Source organism: Garra rufa, chromosome 11 (genome assembly GCF_049309525.1).
Source record: "Garra rufa chromosome 11, GarRuf1.0, whole genome shotgun sequence".
Lineage (NCBI taxonomy): Eukaryota > Metazoa > Chordata > Actinopteri > Cypriniformes > Cyprinidae > Garra > Garra rufa.
In genome coordinates this window covers 41,440,316-41,465,810 of record NC_133371.1, presented here as the reverse complement: position 1 = coordinate 41,465,810, position 25,495 = coordinate 41,440,316, and the positions used below count along the sequence as shown (strand labels likewise).

Genomic DNA, 25,495 nt, shown 5'->3' with positions numbered 1-25,495 from the left:
TATGATTAAGAAAGGCCATTTGCAAAGATGCATAAAAAACCCTTATACTCACTTCTGCTGTGGGTGAAGCTGCATCACGAATGATTCGCACGAACATAGACACATATGTAGATCGGGATCGGTGCTGTCCTTTCAAAAACGAAAGTAACGTTAATCCTCTGCGTCTTCAGCGGCTCAGATGTCGGGAGTAAATGACGACTGCTATGTTCAATATTACATCCAACAACAGAACACCTCAAACGCTCATTCTGAGACATTCTTGTCTCACGATGGCAATCGGAGTCTGCCTGTTTCAGCTCTGTGAGGGCGGTTCTAAGGTAAAGCGCTCATGTCAATCAACTATCGTGGGAGCGGCCTCTGAGAATGACCTGATTTTGAAAAGGGGATATTACTTTTAAAGATTAAATTTTTTTTTATCATTGTAGGGTGGTTGTGTACACAAACTGCCAAAAACACATTAATGTTCAAACAACATGTAAAAGTGAGTTTTGCATCCGATGACTCCTTTAAAAGTGTACATTGATAATATGTTTGATTAATTGAGTTTCTTCCTCTCTGTCAGTTGTTGAGCAGTACTGCAGTTTGTGAAGACATGTGTGAATGTGTGATGGAGTTCAGAGCACCACAAGTGTCTGAGAAGCTGGAATTCAGTCTACAATCATACAATGGCTCAGAACTGCTTGATGCCAAGACTTTCCACTTTGGTAACACTAAAGACAAAAGCTGTCCAATGACACAAATGCACATATTGTTTTATTTTAATGATATAATTATATTCTTTGTTTTGAGATTCTACTATGTTTTGGCTGTGTTTTAATACTCTTTTGTTTTTAGTTCCTCTTCTGAGCTCTTCTATACGCGTGAATGTCTCATCCACGACTGCCATGTTCAGCTGGCCAACGTTAGATGATGGAAATGTCTTGGATATGTGTTTGGATGAGCAGTGTTGGGTTGTTTCCCATTTTCAACCATTCCACCAGGTGAATGGGTTACAGCCTGGACGTCGTTACAATGTCAGTGTGGCAAAGAAAACATTCATCCCTCATCTCCAAATTAATGTTACACAAAGCTTACAGCTCGCCATAAAGACAGGTATGTGCACAGACACATATGTGACCCTGGACCACAAAACCAGTCATAAGGTAAAATTTTACAAAACTGAGATGTATACAACATATGAAAGCTCAATAAATAAGCTTTCTATTGATGTATGGTTTGTTAGGATAGGACCATATTTGGCCGAGATACATCTATTTGAAAATCTGGAATCTGAGGGTGCAAAAAAATCAAAATACTGAGAAAATCACCTTTAAAGTTGTCCAAATTAAGTTCTTAACAATGCATATTACTAATCAAAAATTACATTTTGATATATTTATAGTAGGAATTTTACAAAAAATCTTCATGGAACATGATCTTTACTTAATTTCCTAATGATTTTTGGCATAAAAGAAAAATCAATCATTTTGACCCATATTTTTGGCTATTGCTACAAATATACCCCAGCGACTTAAGACTGGTTTTGTGGTCCAGGGTCACATATGCTGAGTAGTGTTACTCTATTTAAAGTTGCTTTGGATAAAAGCTATTTTAAAGAAAAAAGTTTTAAAACTCTTAGAACCAGCTTTTATTGGGCTTGATACAAATTACCTTTTACTCGTCAGTTATTTAGAAAATTACAACATTTCTGAATGAAACTGTTGTGAGATTTGAGATTTTTAGTGAATCATTTACTCAGACTGTTTCAGATATTAAGTAAAGATCAATGATGTTCTATGAAGATATTTTGTAAATTTCCTTTGGACCCTTTTTTGGCATAAAAGAAAAATCGATAATTTTGACCTATACAATGTATTTTTGGCTATTGCTACAAATATACCTGTGCTACTTAAGACTGGTTTTGTGGTCCAGGGCCACATATAAAGACAGACATTAACACTGATATTGTAACTTCCTCCTCCAGGTCAGTGTCCCATTGGCTGGCTTGCTGTGGGATGGAGCTGTTATAAGGTGAACCCAAGATTCATGTCATGGTCTGGAGCAAAGCAAGCGTGTGAAAGATCAACCCCAGGGTCACATCTGGCCAACATAAAGACAGATGCAGAGTTTTTGTCCATCATATCCTACTTAGAATCCTATAACCATCTTCTTCTGTTGTGGACAGCTTTGAATGACCATGAGGTACATTGCAAACTCACATAGACACTGTTTGAATATTTTTTGTTGCATACTAAAATTTTTAACGTCCAAAGACAGAAGGTGACTTCCGCTGGTCTGATGGCTCCACCTACAACTTAAACATTGAAATGACATCAACGCTTGCACCCAATCAAACGGGCTGTGTTGCAATGCAGAAGAATGCGACAGGAGCGGGATACTTCTTCACTGCTTTCCTGTGCTACCTGCAGCTCCCCTACATATGTCAAGAAGAATGTGAGTGAAGGAGATACAGAGTGTAAGAGATAAGGGGGGTATGATTTACACAAGCAGGACATGTTCCTCGATCAACATCTACTGTTGTTCCTGGAAAAAGAGGTTGGGTTGGAGTCAGGATTGATTGGGTTGATAGGAATGTTGTTCCTGGACCAGCAAAGCATGTTGATCCAGGAATATGTCCTGTTTTGATAAATCAAGCTGTGCCTGGTCAAGACTGAGCATTTTCAGAGAAATTGTCTGAGGAATACTGTATTGCTCAGAAGTTGCTCTTTTATCGCATTGGAGGTTTGGAGTTTTTAAGGTGTGGCGGAATATGATTAAAGATGTGCCAGTTGGAAGTCTCCATTTTCTCTCTGTTTATTTGATTTTTTTAAAGGGGTCATCGGATGCCCATTTTCCACAAGTTGATATGATTCTTTAGGGTCTTAATGAGAAGTCTATAACATACTTTGGTTAAAATTTCTCAATGGTAGTGTAAAAAACGCTCTTTTTACCTTGTCAAAATCATCCCTTTTTTAGAGCAAGCTACTCTGTTGCATTTTCCTTTAAATGCTAATGAGCTCTGCTTACCCCGCCCCTCTCTGCCGTGGGATGACGAGCCGTAATGTTTACTTTAGCTGCATTTAGCAGTGTTTAGCTGCGAATATTGCTAACTGACACATTATTAAGAAAGGCCATTTGCAAAGATGCATAAAAAACCCTTATACCCACTTCTTGTGTGAGTGAACCTGCATCAGGAACGATTTGCACGAAGATAGACACATATGCAGATCGGGATTGGCGCTTTCCATTTAAAAATGAAAGTAACGTTATCCTCTGCCTCCTCAGCGGCTCAGATGTCAGGAGTAAATGACAACTGCTATGTTCATTATTACATCCAACAACACCACCTCAGTCGCTCAATCTGAGACATTCTTGTCTTTCCCTGCACCTGAGTCGGCACAATGGCAATCGGAGTGTGACTATTTCAGCTCGGTGAGGGCGGGTCTAAGGTAAGGCGCTGTCAATCAACTATCGTAGGAGCGGCCTCTGTCGGTCACACCGACAAGAAGCTGAGAATGACCTGATTTTAAAAAGGGGATATTACTTTTAAAGGGGTCATCGGGTGCAAAACTAACTTTTACATGTTGTTTGAACATTAATGTGTGTTGGTAGTTTGTGTACACAACCACCCTACAATGATAAAAATCCACCCAGTGGTATTTTTTTAATCTTTAAAAGTAATATCCCCTTTTTAAAATCAGCTCATTCTTAGCTTCTTGTCCTTGTGCCGAAACACATTTGATTGACATTAGCGTTTTACCTTAGACCCGCCCTCACCGAGCTGAAACAGTCCTAATACAATCGCCATTGTGTGACTCAGAGGAAGACTCTAATTGAGCGATTGAGGTGTTCTGTTGTTGAATGTAATAATGAACATAGCAGTAGTCATTTACTATTGACATCTGAGCCGCTGAAGATGCAGAGGTTTAACGTTACTTTCATTTTTAAATGGAAAGCGCCAATCCCGATCTGCATATGTGTCTATCTTCGTGCAAATCGTTCCTGATGCAGCTTCACCCACAGCAGAAGTGGGTATAAGGGTTTTTTATGCATCTTTGCAAATGGCATTTCTTAATAATGTGCTTGTTGGCAAGTTTCGCCGATAAACGTGGCTAAATGCGGCTAAAGTAAACATAATCCCAGAGAGGGCCGGGGCGAGCAGAGCTCGGTGGCATTTAAAGGGGCCATGTCTTAAAATGAGCTGAAATTTTTTGCAGAGCTGATTTTGACAAGGTAAAAGGGTGTTTTTTTACACTACTATTGAAAATTTTTAACCAAAGTATATTAGAGACTTTTCATTAAGACCCTAAAGAATCATATGAACTTGTGGAAAATGGGCACCCGATGACCCCTTTAAAGATTAAAAAAATACCACTGTGTGGATGTTTATCATTGTAGGTTGGTTGTGTACACAAACTGCCAACACACATTAATGTTCAAACAACATTTAAAAGTGAGTTTTGCATCCGATGACCCCTTTAAATATTTGACATTTCAACAAGATGTTATTTGAGAGTTGCGTTTGCATTAATCGTGTGTCTCTGTTACAGTGTTCCAAAGCAGGGGTGAATGGCTGTATCTGGAGGGTGTGTGTGAGACAGAAGTAGCCTTTATCTGGTCTAATGAATCTCATTTGGATTCATCTCCTGGATTTATGCTTACTCTACAATCAGAAGATAAATCAAAGGATGAAACCATCTCAGATATGGCACTCACCAGCACTCAAGACACAGTGAGAGTTCGAGATCTCTCTCCTGGACACGTCTATCATTTGTCACTGGTTCTTACGCGCCCCAGTGGAGCGTCTCAAACACTTGGACACATTTTTATTGTTAATACAAGTAAGTCTCGACCTGTATAGTATCAAAACACATTAAAATGAATTTGTTTATCTAGAAATTAACTGTTTTTGTAATGTTGCAGGGCCAAATCCTCCTAAGAATCTCACAGTGACAGCTGTCACATCCAATCAGATTGCATTGCTCTGGTCTGCCCCTGATTCTACTCATAATGCTCAGTTTGAGCAATACATCCTGCACTGGGTGGATCTAACCTCTGGTAGAGTCCATGCCATTCGCTTGGACAAGATGAATCAGAGCGCTGTGATTGGTGGGTTGAAGGCATATCATGCTCACAGGATCACAGTTGTGTCTGTCACAGCTCAAGGTGTGGAAAGCTCTGACAGTCTGTCTGTGACTGTTATCACAGGTAAGTTTTGCAACAAATTAAGTGTGTAGGAGATATAAAGGGGTGAAATCACTTTTGCTTACACTTTCTTATCAACATCTCAGCTAACAGGAAATGTTCTCAGAACTTTGGCTAATGTTCTGGCAAATGAACTCACAGTATTGGACATTTGTTCAGACTTAATGTTCTCAAAACAAAATGTTGAGAGTTTGTCTAACAGTTTTTGAAATGTTACTACTTTTAAAAAAGTAACTCTAAGTTGACTGCTTGTTTAAATTTTAAACAAGTACCTTGTTTTGAATGTTACTTTTTGTTCAGAGAACATTCAAAAGTAGCATTTTCGTGATGTTAGCAAAATGATAAAATGGAATCATCCTTTAATGTTCCAATTTTTAAATAACAGTGAAAAAAATGGAAATTTTGTTTAATTCTAATTACCGATACAAATTACACTACCAGTCAAAAGTTTTTGAACAGTAAGATTTTTTTAAAGATGTCTCTTTAAAGCCTTTTTTTTAATTCAAAAACAGTTAAATTTTGAAATAATTTTATTATTTAAAATGACTGTATTCTATTTAAATATATATTTTAAAATGTAATTTATTATGTATTAATAATGTAATGTAAATTATTATGTATAGTTATTTCATAGCTGAATTTTTAGCATCATTACTCCTTCTGAAATCATTCTAATATTCTGATTTGCTGCTCCAAAAACATTTATTATTATATGTTGAACACAGCTGAGTAAATTTCTTCAGGTATTTTAATAAATAGAAAGTTCAGAAGAACAGCATTTATCTGAAATAGAAAACTTTTGTAACATTATAAATGTCTTTATCTTTAATTTAAAGCATCCTTGCTAAATAAAAGCATTCATTTCTCTCATTTCTAAATTGATTTTCTGATTTCTGAAGGACCATGACACTGAAGATTGGGGTAATGATGCTAAAAATTTAGCTTTGCATCACAGGAATAAATAATACATTTTAAAATATATTCAAATAGAAAACAGTTATTTTAAATAGTAAAAATATTTCAAAATTGTTACTGTTTTTGCTGTGCTTTGGATCAAATTCTTTTAAAAAACATAAAAAATCTTACTATTCAAAAACTGGTATTGTATGATCAGCACTAATTTTGCCATCTTATTTAGTGTAATTACCTTTTTTTAATTCTGAATGTGGTGTTATAACAATAAAGACAATGCAGGCAAATAAGCAGATGCTCATAAATGATTTCTGAATCATTTGGATTTTCACTTGAGAGCCACATAGATGTTTTGTGTGTTGATGTGTGTGTGTTTCAGAGGTTAGTCCTCCACACAGGGTCTTAGTTGATGCTGTGGGTCTGGAGAACATGACTGTGTGCTGGTGGCCTTCACTGGATGAGGAAGTTGATAAATATTACATCCAGCTCCGACCACAAACAAATCAGGCCCAAACTAGAGAATTCTGGGTGAATGGCTCCACCTGCATCACTCTTTCACAGCTCAAACCAGGTGGGACATACGAAGTGGGCGTAGCTGGCGTGAAGGCCGGGAACATGAGTGTAGCGACAACCATACAACACACTCTAAGTATGATTCATTTCTGTTTTTATCTTCCATGTCCCCTCCTTTCTCAATTTATAATATGTATTTTTGATACTTCTTTCAGAACCTGATAGCGTTCAGATAGCTGTCCCATGCACAGTTAGCACACACTCTGTGGAGCTCTTTGTGCTGATGCCTAGAAACAGCATTTATGACGGCATCACCATTACCTACCAGAATAATCGATCCTGGACGCCAGTGTCCAAAGACGGCACCAAATTGTTAGTCGACAACCTGAGTCCAGGGATGCAGTATGACTTTAATGTGTTCGTGACCAGCAGAGACACGAGCAGTGAAGGCTTTGTTCTGCCACCTGTGAGGACCTGTGAGAAAACATTTAAGTAACTTATACACTTATTGCTAAAGTAAGTATCATACTGGTCAAAAGTTTGGAATCTTTGGGAAGATCTTGGTGAGCATAAGACACTTCTTTCATAAACATTCAAAAATCTTAAAGGAGAAGTTCAGTTCCAGAACAAAAATTTACAGATGTACAGTACTCACCCCCTTGTCATCCAAGATGTTCATATCTTTCTTTCTTCATGCGTTTCTAGTGAAACAATCTGTTATTTAAAAAAAATGTTTACATTTTATATACTTTTTTATTTTTATTTATTTTTTGGCATTTTTGCCTTTATTATGATAGGACAGATCAGACATGACAGGAAACGGAGTGGGAGAGAGATGGGGGGCGGGATTCAAACACGGGACGCCCGGAGCGCAATGGCGCCGTATGTCGATGCGCTGCCCACAAGGCTATCGGCGCCAAAGCATTTTATATACTTTTTAACCTCAACTGCTCGTTTTGTCTTGGTCTGTCTGACTTTTTCTGGTTCAAGACAGTTAGGGTATGTTAAAAAAAAAACTCCCATCTTATTTTCTCCATCAACTTCAAAAATCATTTCAAAATCATCCTACATCGCTGCAGAAGTACTGACCCAGTGTTTGCAAAGTGAACATACAAAGAAGATCATAACCCTTAACAAAAAAGGTAAAACAGTGATGTAGGGCGATTTTGAAGTTGAGAAAGAAAATGAGATGGAAGGTTTTCGACATGTCTTAAACTGGAATAAAAATGGAGTTCAGGCAGAGCAAGAAAGGACGAGCGTTTGAGGTAAAACAAAAAAAAACTGATGGTTTCGCTAGATAAGACCCTTCTTCCTCTGCTAAGATTGTTTACAACCGCATTTGGGATCACTTGAAGACACATTTAAATTGCATTTTGTAAGTTCAATTTGGGGCACCATAGAAATCCACTATAGACCTTTTTCCTGAGTAAACGATGAGCGCCGCCATTACGAATTCTAACGTCAGATTGAATGCTTTTCTGTTCCGGTTTCCATAGGAACCCATTCAAATAGCGTCCATGTGTTTTTAATGTAGCTACCTTCCGCTGCTTCGTGTCATCTACACACTCATTAAAGTGAGGCACTGACAAATGACGGTCATTGCGACATTGCCAAGTGATGGCGCTATGGAGCCATGTGCTTTTTAAAAACATTTTAATAGGTTTAACATTAGTTTATTAGCTCGGAATATACCCTAATTTGACTAGAAACAATGCAGACCGGAAATGCAAAGCATTCTTTCAGTTAAGAGTCGGACTTACTTCCGTGTTCAGGAAAAAGGTCTATATGGAGAAAAATCCTGAGATGTTTTCCTCAAAAAACATAATTTCTTTACGGCTGAAGAAAGAAAGACATGAACATCTTGAAAATGGGGTACGGGGTGAGTTTATTTTTGTTCTGGAACTGAACTTCTCCTTTAATGATTCCAAATTTTGACTGGTAATGTATGCTCAGTTAAAATACTAGCATAATGATTATTCTATACTGCACATTCAATTTGACTGTATGCTGTATATAAAAAATAATTATAATAATAATAACCCTACATTTACACTTGACCTCATTACATTACATATGTGACCCTGGACCACAAAACCAATCATAAGTGTAAGATTTCCATTGATTTATGGTTTGTTAAGATAGGACAATATTTGGTTGAGATAAAATTTGGAATTTGAGAGTGCAAAAAAATCTGAATATCAAGAAAATCCCCAAATGAAATTCTTAGCAATGCATATTACTAACCAAAAAAATAAGTTTTTATATATTTACTGTAGGAAATGTACAAAATATCTTCATAGGACGTGATTTTTACTTAATATCCTAATGATTTTTTGGCATAAAAGAAAAATCTATCATTTTGACCCATACTGTACAGTGTATTGTTGGCTATTGCTACAAAAATAACTGTGCTACTTATGACTGGTTTTGTGGTCCAGGGTCACATATTTATTGCAGCAAATTGCATCCAGAAAATAATAATCTAAATAATAATTATATTTTAGTCTAGTTTTGCACAATATGCATAAATATATGAGTCATAGAGTCCTTGGGATAAGTACTTAATTTGAATGTCTGTTTTTTTATTGACAGCTTTGGCTCCACCCACTCATGTGCGTGCTGGTGTTGTGACTGACAGCTCCATAGAGCTCCTGTGGGACGGGGCTGAGGGGAGCGGCCATCATTATGAGGCGCTGTGTATGAACTGCGTTGATACTGTCATGGTACGATCTTGTGTGTGAGTACACATCCTGTGTATGATGTCTGTGTTTCTTATTTACACACTATAAAATGTTTTGCGCTATGATCTAAGTTAACTGGTTTCATTACACAGTGAAAATCATCTTCAAGTGTCCGACAGTAGTTTTTGACTGAACAAGTGCAAATGTTGACCTCATACAGTGTAACATTCCTGCTCCAATTCCACCATCAATTGGATCACCATCAGCATTTTTATGAATATGAAGTGAAACTGAAGTCAATATGGTTTGTTAGTATAGGTGTTTAATTGAGATACAACTATTTCAAAATCTGCAATCTGAGGGTAGAAAAAAACTGAATACTGAGAAAATCGCCTTTAAAGATGACCAAATGAAGTTCTTAGAAATGCATATTACTAATTAAAAATGTAGGTTTATGTAAAGATTAATGGAACATGATCTTTACATAATATCCTAATTATTTGTGGCATGAAAGAAAAATCTATAATTTTGACCCATACAATGTAATGTTGGCTATTGATACAAATATACCTGTGTCACTTAAGACTAGTTTTGTGGGCCAGGATCACAAATAATAGATACTCAAAAAAGGGTGAAAGAGTTTGTTTACTACTTTGTTGTGTGTGTCTCTCTAGGTGCAGAAAGTAGTGGACACTAGAGCAGTTTTTAAAGACGTGATTGCAGGAAAGCTATGCAACTTTTCAGTCCGAACCGAGAAAGAGTTTTTCAGAGACAGTCCAGCTGTGACTATCACCATCAGAGCAGGTACACATACAACAAATGACTCTACCCTTCAAAAGTTTGGGGTCAGTGAGATTTATTTATTTTTTTATTTTATTAAAAATAATACTTATATTTGCTGATGTTATAAAGTAATCAAACGAGACAGTAAAGATTATACAGATAATTCTATTTCAAAAAGATGTTGTTCTTCATCAAAAAAAAATCATTTAGAATGTTACAATATATAAAAAAAATTCAAATACTGTTTGGAATTTTCAAATTTATAAAAAAAAAAAAAAGTAAATCACAGTTTCCACAAAAAATATTAAGCATCACACCTGCTTTCAACATTGAGAAGAAATAGTAAGAAATGTTTCTTGAGCAGCAAATTAGCATATTAGAAAGATTTCTGAAGGTTCATGTAACACCAAAAACTGGAGTAGTGATGCTGAAAATTCAGCTTTGCATCACAGATAACAAAAATATTTTACAATGTTACTATTTTACTGTATTTTTGATCAAATAAAGGCAGCCTTGGTGAGCATAAGAGACTTCTTTCAAAACATTTCAATTATCTTGACTTTTGAATGTTAGTATACTTGCACTCAGTACTATACTAAGCTTCTTTTGGACAGTAAATACCCATTACTTTTTAAACCATTGTTTAAGACCAGTTTAGTTTATCAGCTTATGCTGAGCATAACTAGAACAATGTATGATATTTCTATTTATTTTCTGGTTTTGTGAATTGATCATAGGAACCTGTTCTAACTTTTAACCGATAACTTTGTGTTCAATTCCCTTGAGTGTTTTTGTAGCTCCCAGTCTGGTCACCTTCTTGCCAGTGCAGAGGACATCAGTGTCTCTCAGCGTGCGCTGGAGGGCCGGCCGGGGGGTCTGTGACTCATTCATCCTGTCCATCAGAAACTCAACCTTTATCCGGCAGACCAATCAAAGTGCGTCTGATGACAGGTGCGGATTTAGATCAGTTATCTATCTGCCCTGAAGTTTCATCCTTTATGTGAGAAAGTTTGTAACTGTGGCTTTCTCTCTTTTTAGAACATATTGGTTTGACAACCTGTTGCCTGGAAGTGTGTATACTGTTGAAGTGAGCAGCGTTAGTGGAGACAGGCGAAGTTTACCTGCTGCTGTAAATGCTAACACATGTGAGTGTGACTACACTTATAGATTAGTAGTAAAATTACTCAGAATCTAAGGCACAAGTTTTGGAACAGAGTCAATACAGTTGAGGTAAAAAGTTTACACCCCCCTTTCAGAATCTGCAAAATGTTAGTTATTTTACCAAAATAAGAGGGATCATACAAAATGTATGTTATTGTTAATTTAGTACTGACCTGAATAAGATATTTCAAGATGTTTACAATTTATAAAAATGAACCGTTCAAAAGTTTACATCCCCTTGATTCTCAATACTGTGTACTTATCTGAAAGATCCACAGCTGTGTTTTTTTGGTTAGTGATAGTTGTTCATGAGTTTCTTGTTTGTCCTGAACAGTTAAACTGCCTGCTGTTCTTCATAAAAATCATTCAGTTCCCACAAATTCTGTGGTTTTTCAGCATTTTTGTGTATTTGAACCCTTTCCAACAATGACTATATGATTTTGAAATCCATCTTTTCACACTGAGGACAACTCAGGGACTCATATTCAAACGCTCATTGATGCTTCCGAAGGAAAAACAATGCATTGAGAGCCATTGAGAGAATGCCATTGAGAAAATTTTTGACTTTTTCTTATTTTGCCTAAATATCATATTGTTTTCATTTACTACTGCCCTTTAGAGGCTACAGAAGATAGTTACATGACAAAATAAGTTACATTTACCCCGATCTCCAAATTGAAAAAGTTTTCACCCTCTGGCTTTTAATACATGGATTTTTTTATATGGATCAGTGAGTGTTTGAACCTTCTGTAATAGTTGCATATGAGTCCCTCAATTGTCCTCAGTGTGAAAAGATGGATCTCAAAATCATACAGTCATTTTGGAAAAGGTTCAAATGCACAAAAATGCTGGAAAACCAAAGAATTTGTGGGACCTGAAAGATTTTTCTGAAGAACAGCAGGCAGTTTAGCTGTTCAGGACAAACAAAGAGACTTATTAACAACTATCGCTAAACAAAAAAACAAAACAAAATTAAGTGTATGTAAACGTTTGAATATGTAAACATCTTTTATGTGAAATATCTTATTCAGGTCAGTACTTAATAAACAATACCATGTATTTTGGATGATCAGTCTTATTTTGCAGATTCTGAAAGAGGGTGTAAACTTTTGAGCTCAACTGTATTAACTTTTGTTCCAAAACTTAGTGCCTTGTCGTAATGCCTACATAGACAGCAGCATTCTAAGGCAGCATGCTAACTGAAATAGAACCTTATAAATGACTCATTTGGAACACTCTTCTTGGGAAGCAACTCTTCAACACCCTGTTCTTTATAAATACCTGTTATGCCTTAATAAAGGGATAGTTCTCCCAAAAATGGAACTTCTGTCATTAATTGCTCACCCTCATGTCGTTCCAAACCTGTAAGACCTTCATTCATCCTCAATACAAATTAAGATATTTTTGATGAAATTCAAGAGCTTTCTGACCCTGCATAGACAGCAACGTAGTAGCCCATAAGGATGAGTAATTAATGACAGAATTTAAATTTTTGGCTTAGCTATCCCTTTAAATGTCATCTATGTAGACAGTTCAACAGGATTTGGAACAGAACTGTAAATACACACACATGCTTTAAAAATTCTCTTTTTTATACTTCAGTTCCAGAACCTCCTGACAAGCTCACTTTCATAGAACAGGAAGTGAGCAGCATGTATGTACTGTGGACACACCCACCAGGCAAAGTGGATGGTTACAGGGTAGGGTGACTTTTTGATCATCCAATCAGCTTTGAGATCCACATACTGTAGGGATTTGGTTGTTGCGTATGATAGTGTACTTTAGTATTTTTTGCTTGTTTGTTTATTTGTTTTTAACAATTGAATAGGCCAGAAGCTTGATGCAGTTATGTGGAATGCATTATTACATGTTTGTGTGTATTCTAAGCATGAGTAGACTAGTGTTAGGGCCTTTGCTTACCTGTTAAAACTTTCATACTGACCGTCTCAGCTGAAATGTAGCCTAGCAACACCCTGTATGCTCGGGTTTCTGCCTTTCTCATAATGCATGAGTGCCAATCCTTCATTATATTGTAGCTTACAAAGAGAAGGAAGGTATTTGTGTGTATCACGTAAAGATGCTTTTGGTGCAATGTAAAGTCCCCTGGAATAACCTGAGCTAAAGTGGCTTTTTCAAGGGCAGTGGTGATGATCTTTCCACATCCATTCTCACCCCTATTCTAGGCTGGCCTTGCCAACATCTTAATTTGACTGAGCTACTAACATTTGTTTGTTATTTTATGTAAACTACTATTCAAAGGTTTGGGGTTGGTAAGATTTGTTAATGTTTTTGAAAGAAGTCTCTGTTTAAAGGCTGTTTCAATATACACTAAAAACAGGAGTAATGTGAAATATTATTAGAATTTAAAATAACTATTTTTTATTTGAATATATTTTAACATATGATTTATTCCTGTAATGCAAAGCTAAATTTTCAGCATCATTACTCTAGTCTTCAGTGTCACATGATTATTTAGAAATCGTTCTAACTGCTGAATTGCTCCTCAAGAATCATTTCTTATTATTATCAATGTTGAAAACAGTCATGTTGCTTGATATTTTTAGTATTCTTTAATAAATAGAAAATTCATAATGGTATTTGAAACAGAGATCCTTTTTAACATTATAAAAGTCTTTGCTGTCACTTCTGGCTTATTTTATTTCTTTTGCTTACTTGCTTTCTTCTTATTCAAACCTCTTTAGCTTCGATATGGCCTTGCGGGTGACGTCCCTCTGCAGCACCAGGTTGATATCCATGGAAACAGTGTCAGGATTCATGACCTGACCCCAGGAAGTGATTACAGGTTTGAGATCCAGTCCTTCCTGGGGTCAGATTTCAGCCAGACCACATCCCAAAACATTTCTACTAGTAAGAATCTCCCAGTCAGTATTTTTGAAGCGATGGCCCTTGATTCTGTTCTTAGTGATGCTTTCTGCTTTTTGTATCAAAGACAAATACAGATTAACAGTTAAAGGGATAGTTTAACCAGAAATGAAAAATTCATGTCATTTACTCACCCTCAAGTTGTTCCAAACCTATAACCTTCTGTTGAGCACAAAAGAAGATATTTTGAAAAGTTTAAGGTTGCCATTGATTTACTAGCATGGACAAAAAATGTTCAAATTTAATTCAATTTAATGTTTAAAGAAGTAGTTCACTTCCAGAGCAAAACATTTTGAGATAATTTACTCACCCCCTTGTCATCCAAGATGTTCATGTCTTTCTTTCTTCAGTCGATAATAAATTGTTTCTTGTGGAAAACATTTCAGGATTTCTCTCCATATAATGGACTTCAATGGTGCCCCCAAGTTTGAACTTCCAAAATGCACTTTTTAAATTGAACTTTTTAAATGCAGCTTCAAAGGGCTCTAAATGATCCCAGCCAAGGAAGAAGGGTCTTATTTAGCAAAACCATCAGACATTTTCTAAACAAACTGACAATTTATATACTTTTTAACCTCAAATGCCTGTCTTAGGGTATGTCAAAAAACTCCTGTCTCATTTTCTTCCCCTCCTTCAAAATCGTCCTACATTGCTGCAGAAGTACCGACCCACTGTTTACAAAGTGAACATGCAAGGAAGATCAAACACCCTTTTTACAAAAAAAAGGTAAAACAGTGACGTAAATTTTGAAGCTAAAGAAGAAAACGAGTTGGGAGTTTTTCAACATACCCTAACTGTATTGACCCGAATTACACTGACTATGCATGTGCATCACAGAGACGAGACAAGATGAGCATTTGAGGTTAAAAAGTATAGACAGTAAATTGTCAATTTGTTTAAAGGGGTCATCGGATGCAAAACTAACTTTTACATGTTGTTTGCACATTAATGTGTGTTTGTGTATACAACCACCCTACAATGATAAAAATCCACCCAGTGTAATATCCCCTTTTTAAAATCAAGTCATTCTCAGCTTCTTGTCATTGTGACAAAACACAGTTGATTGACATGAGCGTTTTACCTTAGACCCGCCCTCACCGAGCTGAAACAGTCCTAATACAATCGCCATTGTGTTGACTCAGGTGCAGAGGAAGACTCTAACTGAGCGATTGAGGTGTTCTGTTGTTGGATGTAATAACGAACATAGCAGTAGTCATTTACTACCAACATCTGAGCTACTGAAGAGGCAGAGGACAATGTTACTTTCGTATTTAAAAGGAAAGCGCCAATCCCGATCTACATATGCATCTATGTTCGTGTGAATCGTTTGTGATGCAGCTTCACCCACAGCAGAAGTTAGAATAAGGGTCTTTGCAAATGGCCGACAAGTTTCGCCGATAAATGCAGCTAAATCCGGCTAAATGTGGCTAAAGTAAACATTACAGCTCCTAATCCCTCAGCAGAGAGGGGCAGAGCGAGCAGAGCTCACTTGCGCTTAAAGGGCCCATGCGACAAAATGAGCTGATTTTGACAAGGTAAAAGGGTGTTTTTTTACACTACTATTGAGAATTTTTAACCAAAGTATATTAAAGACTTTTCATTAAGACCCTAAAGAATCATATGAACTTGTGGAAAATGGGCATCCGATGACCCCTTTAAAAAAAAGATAGATCGTTTCGCTAAATAAGATCCTTCTTCCTCAGCTGGGATCGTTTAGAGCCATTTAAAGCTGCATTTAAACTGCATTTTGGAAGTTCAAACTTTGAAGTCCACTATATGAAGATAATTCCTGAAATGTTTTCCTCAAGAAACACAATTTCTTTACGACTGAACAAAGAAAGACATGAACATCTTGGATGACAAAGCGGTGAGTAAATTATCTGTGAATTTTTGTTCTGAAAGTGAACTAATCCTTTCATTTTTTTATTCCAGGGCCAGCAGGTGTATGTTCACTCTCTGTGTCTCACGTCAACGGGACGTCCGCCACAGTGTTGTGGGAACCAGCTGCTGGTCATTTTGATTTTTATAGAGTGACGGTCAGCAACAGTTCTCATAACTGGCCATTAGACGTAAGTCCGCACTTGCAGGAGATCACCGTCAGTGACCTGTGGAATGGCTGCTCCTACAACACCACTGTACAGCGATTCAGAAACAACATTAGTGGAACCTCTGCCACAATCACCATACATACAGGTTAGACTGTTACCCACAATGCACTTTGCACATTTGAAGGTACTAATACCTGTAAAACTGTTTTAGAACTGTCAATTGAAGCTTGCACTGAACTAATTGAACAAATGTGAGCATGGACCACAAACCAGTCATAAGTAGCACGGTATATGTGTAGCAATAACCAAAAATACATTGTATAGGTCAAAATGATTGATTTTTCTTTTATGCCAAAAATAATTCGGATATTAAATAAAGATCATGTTCCATGAAGATATTTTGATATTTCCTACCGTAAATATATCAAAACTTAATTTTTAATTTGTGTTATGCATTGCTAACAACTTAATTTGGACAAGTTTAAAGGCGATTTTCTCAATATTTAGATTTATTTTTTTTTGCACCCTCAGATTCCAGATTTTCAAATAGTTGTATCTTAGCCAAATGTTGTCCTATCCTAACAAACATCAGTGGAAAGCTATTTAATTAGTACAAATCTGAAATTAATTTAATTTGATTGAACTATTTAACCAAACTAAAGTTAACTGTAATTCATGAGTTGATTGATTAAATGAAATTTAAATTCAGTAAATTGAACCAGGGTTCAAATATCATTCATACACTATTATAGCTTTGTTCAAATTTCATTCAATTTTTTTGCTAGTTTTATTTATTTCATATTTTAAAAATTTGTCTATACAGTATTTACTAATTTTATTTGTTGGTTTTAGTTTATATAAATGAGAAAAAAGCTGAAATGAAATAAGTTTTATATATATATATATATATATATATATATATATATATATATATATTTAATTTTATTTAAAGTACTGAAAATGTTTTTATATAGTTTTAGTTAACGATAATAACCCTGAATTAAGCTGAATTAGTTTGCTTAATTAGTTAAGTTTGGTTTGAATTGTTGAACCAACCTGAATTGAACCAAACTGAAATGAATCAGTACCACTTTACAATAAGGTTCATTAGTTAAGATGAACTAAGAATGAACAATACTTCTACAGCATTTAATAATCTTAGTTCATGTTAATTTCAGCATTTACTAATGCATTATTAAAGTCACAAGTTGTTTATTAACGTAGTTAATGCACTGAACTAACATGAACAAAACAATGAACAACTGTTTTTATTAACTAACTTTAACAAAGATGTAACATAGTGTAATAATGTATAGTTCATTGTTTGTTCATGTTAGTTAAAACATTAACTAATGTTAACAAATTACACCTTTTTGCAAAGTGTTACCAATGAATCAAATTAAACCATTTATTAACAATTTTTACCATTTAGCTTGTATTGTGTGTCATGTGTACACTTGTCAAGTACTTCAAATTGCATTTACATTTTTTAGAGGGTGCTTGATTGGTTGATTGATTGAACCTGGCCAGACTGAATTAACTTTAATTTAACCAGTCTGAACTGAATAGAATTTTTAACATATGCCTGCCTATAAAATATACTGTACGCATGCATTTGCATGTTTTTTATTGGGCAAAACTATAATCTGTGTGTTTCAGTCCCTGCCAGTCCTGAGGGGTTGCGAGTGATAAGCCTTTCACCTCGGGCTTTCTCTCTCCACTGGTTGGCATCACCTGGATGTGATAAGAACTACCAGGTCCAACTGCATCCTGACCACGGCAATATCAACATCACCACCTTAGCAGACAGCAGCGTCCAGGTACACACACACCCACACACATGCATACACCTGAGTCACTGCTCTCCCGCAGCCGTATGCCAGGTGTCAGGTAGAAGAGTATCTGTGTCAGCTGGGCGGAGTGTGTGAAGGAAGGTTGGAGAACAAGGGAGAGAGTGAAAGAGAGAGAGAAGACCATTAATAATAGTTTTAACAGTGGTGGAGGGGACTAGTTTGTTTCTGGTCAGCTACATACCACTAGTTAGGTACTCCGTTCACCCATCCAGCAGCTCTCTCTGTTAGTGAGGGCCATCATGCCATCCTGTCTGCCCCTGCTGGTTATCCTGTATGTGGGCCTCGGAAACATTCAGGTAGGCTTTAATTGCATATTTGCATTGCATGGGTTTTGCATTACATTACATGCATTACGCAGGCTTTTTAACCATGCTATAAATTAAATAGTCAAGTTTTGATACTCAGAAATTGAATTTGAACTGGTGTGTTCTAAATAAAACAGAGATTATTGGAGTGCATTTTACAAGATAATGCTATTTTAGCTATTATATATTATATATATAATATATATAGTTACTTGCCACTTCTTTGTTATATTTGTGAAATTTACTAGCAATTTTTAAGTGTTTTTTATTTTTAAGAATTAGTAAATTCAAAGTAAATTCTACAACTTTTCCTTGTGCAGCAAACAGAATTGTTTAAAGAAATAAATTACAAGGGATGGTTGTAATCAATGTTTGAAATGCCAGCTATAGATATTTTTTTTAATTCAGAGACTCACTTGACAGAATTAAATTTGAAATGCCACCTATAGATTTTTTTTTTAATTTATAATAATATTAAGAATTTTAGAAACTCAAACCCAAAGTCTTTTATTTAGCTTTTATATACAGTTGCAATTTTACAACTTTTATTATATTTATTTTTTTGGAATGGTAATTTTAGTAAATTCATCTTCCTGTCATTCTTATTCAAATTCCTGTTAACATTTAAGTAAATTTAAGTGACATGAAATAATTTCAAAGGAAAATTCCAACTCAGCAACTTAAAGGGTGAAAAGTTAGCAATTTTCTGAAAAACAGACAATTTCACATTTCATTCAATGTGTTACTTGCCATTTCTTTGTAATTATTTTTCAAATTTACTATCAGTTTTTAAGTGAAAACAATTTTTGCTGTATAGCAAACTGAATTGTTTAAATAAATTTATTAAAAGGGATGGTTGTAATCAATGTTTAAATTTTTTCTTCTTCCTGTCATTCTGATTCGAATTGCATTTGAAATTCAAATGAAATTCAAATCAATTTCAGTGACATGAATGATTTCAAATGAAAATTCGAACACAGGAACTTAAAGAGTTAGAATTTGGTCATTTTCAGAAATGAGATTTCAGAAAGAGATTTCAGAAAATCAAGATTGATTTCTCCTAAAGAACACAGAACGTGTTCTGTTAGAGACACAGGTGCTAGCTGCTGACATGGTGAGACGCCAAACGACCTTAGAGGAATTCTTGAACTGGCTTGCGTTTTTTAGAATGAACGAACACGACAATACTGGCACACAAACAAAGACTTGAGTGTGTGATAAATATCACTGTGTATTGACTGGTTTGTGCAGGACTGTGTGCCATTTGGCATTTTATCCTCTGAGGCATTAATTTGTAGAACATTCATAAAAGTCATTTCCTTTTAAATTTAGATGCTTTCTGTAAATTTTATGCATCATTTTTTATTTACGGTACACTTGTGTGAATTTTGAGACCTTGAGACCAGCTAGTTAAATTGCAAAATGGCTCAGAAGGGTGAAATTAGTTCTGAGGAATGCTTTGTCAGCAAATGCCACTTGGTTTTTATAGTTGACATTTTATTATTTATTGGTATAGTGAAATTCATGTTAGTGTGGTTTTTATATGTAATCCCTGTAAGCATACATTAGATTTTGTAGTCTTATCTTGTTTTACTTGGTGTTGTCAGGCTATTTTATCCTCAGGTCTGATAAGACTATAGTCTTTCTGAAACAAGTGGTGTGACATCACGAACGGTAATTTACCTGCCGCTGTTATGACTCAACAAACCCTGTGTTTTTCAACATGTGACCGAAAACCATCAGAAATGTTTTTGTTCTGGTATATTTTTATGAACAAATGACTTCTGGTGAAACTATTATCAGCAATGCATATCATTTAAAGTGCATGCTAACGAATCATGCTATGATTCACTTGTTTGTGGGAGTGTATTATTAATGGTATTTAGATGCTTTCGAAGGCGGTTTGATGCATGATGGTATTTTGGGGGAGTATTTCGACGTGTTTGATTAATGTGAGTCATTGTCTTCAGTCAGGCATAGCCAGTGCTATTAGAATCGCAATTATATATCCGATCGCATTTAAATTGGGGTTCGTTGATTATCTTGTGCTGACATTTACCTGAGGTTTATTGTATAGTTTATTATGCTTCAGTCTTGTTAGAAGAGATGTGACTCAGCAAGTTTTGTCATTCACTGAAATGCAATGAGCCTTTACTGACTGTATATTTTAAAAAATCCACTTTATTCAATAATAAAAAAATGCAATAAATAAATTAGGTCCCACTTTACATTAGGTGGCCTTAACTACTATGTACTTACATTTAAATTAATAATTTGGTACAATAAACTTATTGTGTACATCTTTTTTTTTAAAAAACCTATATGTGACCCTGGACCACAAAACCAGTCATAAGGTTAAATTTTACAAAACTGAGATGTATACATCATATGAAAGCTCAATAAATAAGCTTTCTATTGATGTATGGTTTGTTAGGATAGGACAATATTAGGCCGAGAAACATCTATTTGAAAATCTGGAATCTGAGGGTGCAAAAAAATCTAAATACTGAGAAAATCACCTTTAAAGTTGTCCAAATTCAGTTCTTAACAATGCATATTACTAATCAAAAATTACATTTTGATATATTTATAGTAGGAATTTTACAAAAAATCTTCATGGAACATGATCTTTACTTAATTTCCGAATGATTTTTGGCATAAAAGAAAAATCTATAATTTTGACCCATACAATGTATTTTTGGCTATTGCTACAAATATACCCCAGTGACTTAAGACTGGTTTTGTGGTCCAGGGTCACATATGTAATTACATTTGTAATTAATTTCTGTAATTACCACTGTTGACCTGTCCCTAACCTTACCCATATCCCACCTTAATAGAAGCTACAGTGTTTTGCAATGCAATATGACCACATTAAGTACATTGTACTTATTCTTTTATGTAAGTACATAATAGTTAAGGCCACCTAATATAAAGTGTCACCATAAATTAAAATACGCTTTTTTGGTCACACTTTATTTTAAGGTCCAATTCTCGCCATGAACAAACCATTAACTACAACTTTTGTGCCAATAAACTACTAATTTGCTGCTTATTAATAGTTAGTTGTTAAGTTTAGGTATTGGGTAGGATAAGGGATATAGAATATGGTCATGCAGAATATGTGCTTTATAAGTACTAAAAAGTACTAAGTTTATTTTAACAACACTATAGTTTAGAAAATGGTAATCAAATATGACAAGTTAAACTGTGTCAAAACAAATCCATCTTGATGATGTTTGATGACTTTGATAGAAATGTATGTAATCAATTACAATCAATCAAACATTCAGACAACTGATAGTATGAGAATATTTAAACCAGTACTAATACTTGTTGACCATTTACCAGGCAATGCTTAATTTTGTTTAGTCTGTGGTGTAAAAAGATTGCATTAGCAATAAACATAGTCAGATCAAAGTGTCTGAATAATTTTTTTAGTAGTCACTTTTACTGGTAGTCCACTGTATTAAGAATTTTTGGGTATAATATGTCACCGTTTACTTTATTTTGCTGTCCTCACTTACATAAATGAACTATAGTGTCCTGCACCCACTAGTAAAAAATCTGGTGTTTGAATAATTTTGTTTTGACTGTGTCTGTGTAACTTTTTAATGACTGAAACATCAAAGGATGTATCTGTCACCATGTTTTGTTGGTTGTAGATGTGTATCCTGTATATGTATTGTATATTGTATTGTATTCTGTGTTTCAGGCTCAAGTGTCCAGTGTAACTCCTGGAACATCATACACTGTGACGGTCAATGCGGTGGCCTCGTCAGGGTTCAGCTCCCCTGTCAGCCGAATACTCATCACCACTAATGAGTCCTGTAAGTCTGTGTGTACCATTCTTTAACCACTGTCCTCTTTAAAAAAAAAAAAAGGGGGATATCCCTACATTATTTATATGTATTTCCCCATAGCTCATATATATTTCTGTAGACTTCCTCCTGGGATTTGTACAGTTTTTTTCTTGTCAAGTCAAAGGGGGTTTTCACATTGATGCCTTAGAAGAGCCATTATGGGTTCCTCAAAGCACCTTTCAATGAATATTTCTTAAAATAACCGTTTTTCTTAGTGTGAAGAACGTTTTAATATTCTAAAGAATCTGTTTCCACTATAAGGGACAATAGAAAGGTTCCATGGATGGTAAAAGGATAGTTCACCCCAAAGTTAAATTTGATGTTTATCTGCTTACCCCAAGGGCATTCAGTACGTAGGTGACTTTGTTTCTTCAGTAGAACACAAACTAGGGGTGCTTGATTATGGTAAAATATCGCAATCAAGATTATTTTGGTCAATATTGTAAACAGGATTATTTAACATTATTATGAGTGGTTCTGGAACTTTATGATTGATTAATTTAAAGATAGCAATATAATAGAAAAAAAAGTTCAAATAAAAGTTAATGTAATCAATTGAAAGTAAAATAAAACAGCAGTCTTCACTGTAAGAATGAAACGTGCTTTGTTTCTTATAAAAACTACAAAAGTCCCACCGTCAAGAGCATTGAGTGATTTTGTCTTTGTCTTTTGTTGTTTGATTAACATTAAGCGCAGACGGCAGAAGGAATATTACTTGCGGCCGCTTTAATAGCTGCATGGATCCAATATACTGTTTCACACATATTTTCATTCTCAACTGTTTACGTTAATTTCAGACATAACTGACGAAGGTTTACACGAATAATCACCAAACGCTGCATTTTGACATATATTTGCATGCATTTGGCCGTTTAGGTACGCATCTTAACTTAACGTTCACTTTACTTGTCCGTGTCCTGTTCTGTGTTCTGTCTCTGAACACATACACAAAAAAGCACAAATTCTCATTCATGCTTTTATTTATTTTATTTTCTCATTCATGCTTTTAAAAACACGACATCAAATAATAACAAATAAAGCATGTCCCATTTTATGCAAGTCACGTTACACGATTTTAATGATTGAAATTGGGCTGTTATAGAGGAGCGAAAGTGCACAAAGTGGGTGAAATTGGGAGCAATAATCGTTTTATCTCGATTATTATATTTTCATAATCATTTAAAGCCGAAATCGAAACTGAATTTCAATTAATTGACAGCCCTAACACAAACTAGTATTTTTAACTCAAACCATTGCAGTCTGTCAGTAATATAATGGCACTCAGTGGGACCCACGGCTTTGAGAGTCAAAAAATAACATACAGACAAAACCAAATTTAACCCTGCGGCTTGTGACGATACATTGAGGTCTTCTTAATACACCAAACAATCAGTCTCTGCAAGAAACTGAACAGTATTTACCTCGGATCCACTGCAATGCCCGACTGTCCTGAGCGAGTTAACAACAGCCGGCGCATGACACATCATTGTGCTCTGGCACAATCTGTCGCAGGTATACGTCACTCATTGTGTACACAGTTAAAAAAAAATGTGTATAAGACAGCTATTCAAAATGGCAATTACTTGTGCTTATCCTGATTGTTGCTACTGATTAAAAACTAAAAGATTATGTTTGTTGCCCTAACTCATTCAAGAGTGTTGACTTTTCACCGATCCCCAACTTTTGAGCCTGATCAATTGAAATTATGGTTGCTTGCTCTTCGTCAAGCGCCAGCTGTTGTATTTGCGCTCAGAACAGTTGAACATTGCTGTGAATCAGAGGTAAACAATGTTCAGTTTCTTGCACAGATCGATTGTTTGGTGTCTTAAGACCTCAATGTATCGTCAAGAGCCAAAGTGTTTTAATTTGGTTTTGTCTGTATATGTTTTTTTGACTCTCAAACCCATGGAGCCCATTGACTGCTATTATATTTTTGTATTTTGTATTTATTATTAGGATTAACTCCTTGAGATGTCCCAGAATACAATTTATCACAATCACAACATAAAACAAAAAAACAAATTAAAAATACATCCATACACAACACTAAACACACACAAAAAAATAAATATGACTGACAGACTGCAAAATCTTTGTTAGTGTTCTACTGAACCCTGCTGAAAAAAACAGCTAATACCAGCCTAGGCTGGTTGGCTGGTCTTAGCTGGTTTAAGCTGGAAGTAGCTGGTTTTAGCTGGTCTCCCAGCCTGACCAGCTAAGACCAGCCTGACCAGCCTGGCCAGGCTGGAAAAGTGGCCAAAACCCCTCTAAAACCAGCCTGCCTTCCAGCTATGACCAGCTAAAACCAGGCTGGTTGACCAGCTAAAACCAGCCAACCAGCCTAGGCTGGTTTTAGCTGTTTTTTTCACCAGGGAAGAAACAAAGTCACCTACATCTTGGATGCCCTGGGAGTAAGCAGATAAACATCAAATTTTCATTTTTGGGTGAACTATCCCTTTAAGAGTTCTTCATGGAACCACAGAGGCTAATAAAAAACTGCTATTTTTAAGATTAAAAAAAGCCTAAAAAAAAATACACATTTAAGGTACAAAATGTTATACAGTACCATGTTATACATAAAAGTACCATCTGACACCATCTCTATACTACTGTTTTGTTTAGTAATCAAAGAACCAGTGACGAAAATTGAAAGGCGAAACCTTTTGAGATGTTGTACATGAATCCATATACACGTTGTTCCATTTGAAATGTGTGTGTGTGTGTGTGTATATTTATGTTAATACATAATTGATGCTGATTCCAGTTAGCAGGCTTTGATAGGTCGGTATCAGATTCCCAGGGTGCTTGTTGCTCGTTCCTCTGAGAATGGCATGGTCGGGTCACGCTTTTTGATGGCTGTATATTGTTATTCGCCTAAATGGCTAACACCTCCACAACAACGGATAGCTGTTAGCGAGCCAAACGCCCTTTTGAAAGACCTCTGAATTTGATAATGACCTGGATGATATCAAATCTAGGTCAGAGCAACAATATCCGTCCTGCTTCATTGCAGAAGAAGAGGATATAAGCATAAATGCAAGAAATTAATTGTGTGTAAAAACTACTTGAAATAACTGCTGTAATTAACCAATTGGATTTAAGTATAATATTGAATGCATAATAATTATTTCATTATTTATTTTTTTTTATTTATTTATATGTATGCAGTACCTGCAGCCCCCTCTAAGCCAGAAGGTGAGCGGGTCGGTTCCAATGGGATCCTGCTGTCCTGGCGGATGCCAATTCCCCTCGACCACACAATTCACTCATTTGTCATCAGATATAAGGAGATGTGTCCCTATCCTGACC

General features: G+C 35.6%; 1 protein-coding gene across 1 annotated transcript in view; it reads left to right on the top strand.

The window, feature by feature from the left end:
- Positions 1-269: 269 nt before the first annotated feature.
- ptprq (protein tyrosine phosphatase receptor type Q) overlaps positions 270-25,495 on the top strand; it is a 74,984-nt gene continuing 49,758 nt past the window's right edge. The window contains exons 1-19 of the mRNA XM_073850216.1: positions 270-317; positions 563-704; positions 835-1,092; positions 1,964-2,181; positions 2,253-2,433; positions 4,530-4,820; positions 4,903-5,187; positions 6,476-6,667; positions 6,825-7,085; positions 9,202-9,332; positions 9,965-10,094; positions 10,871-11,024; positions 11,112-11,218; positions 12,837-12,934; positions 13,937-14,102; positions 16,050-16,310; positions 17,825-17,985; positions 22,039-22,153; positions 25,355-25,494. Of these exons, the coding sequence (XP_073706317.1) occupies positions 270-317; positions 563-704; positions 835-1,092; positions 1,964-2,181; positions 2,253-2,433; positions 4,530-4,820; positions 4,903-5,187; positions 6,476-6,667; positions 6,825-7,085; positions 9,202-9,332; positions 9,965-10,094; positions 10,871-11,024; positions 11,112-11,218; positions 12,837-12,934; positions 13,937-14,102; positions 16,050-16,310; positions 17,825-17,985; positions 22,039-22,153; positions 25,355-25,494 (3,339 nt within the window). The remainder of the gene's footprint in view (positions 318-562; positions 705-834; positions 1,093-1,963; positions 2,182-2,252; positions 2,434-4,529; positions 4,821-4,902; positions 5,188-6,475; positions 6,668-6,824; positions 7,086-9,201; positions 9,333-9,964; positions 10,095-10,870; positions 11,025-11,111; positions 11,219-12,836; positions 12,935-13,936; positions 14,103-16,049; positions 16,311-17,824; positions 17,986-22,038; positions 22,154-25,354; position 25,495) is intronic.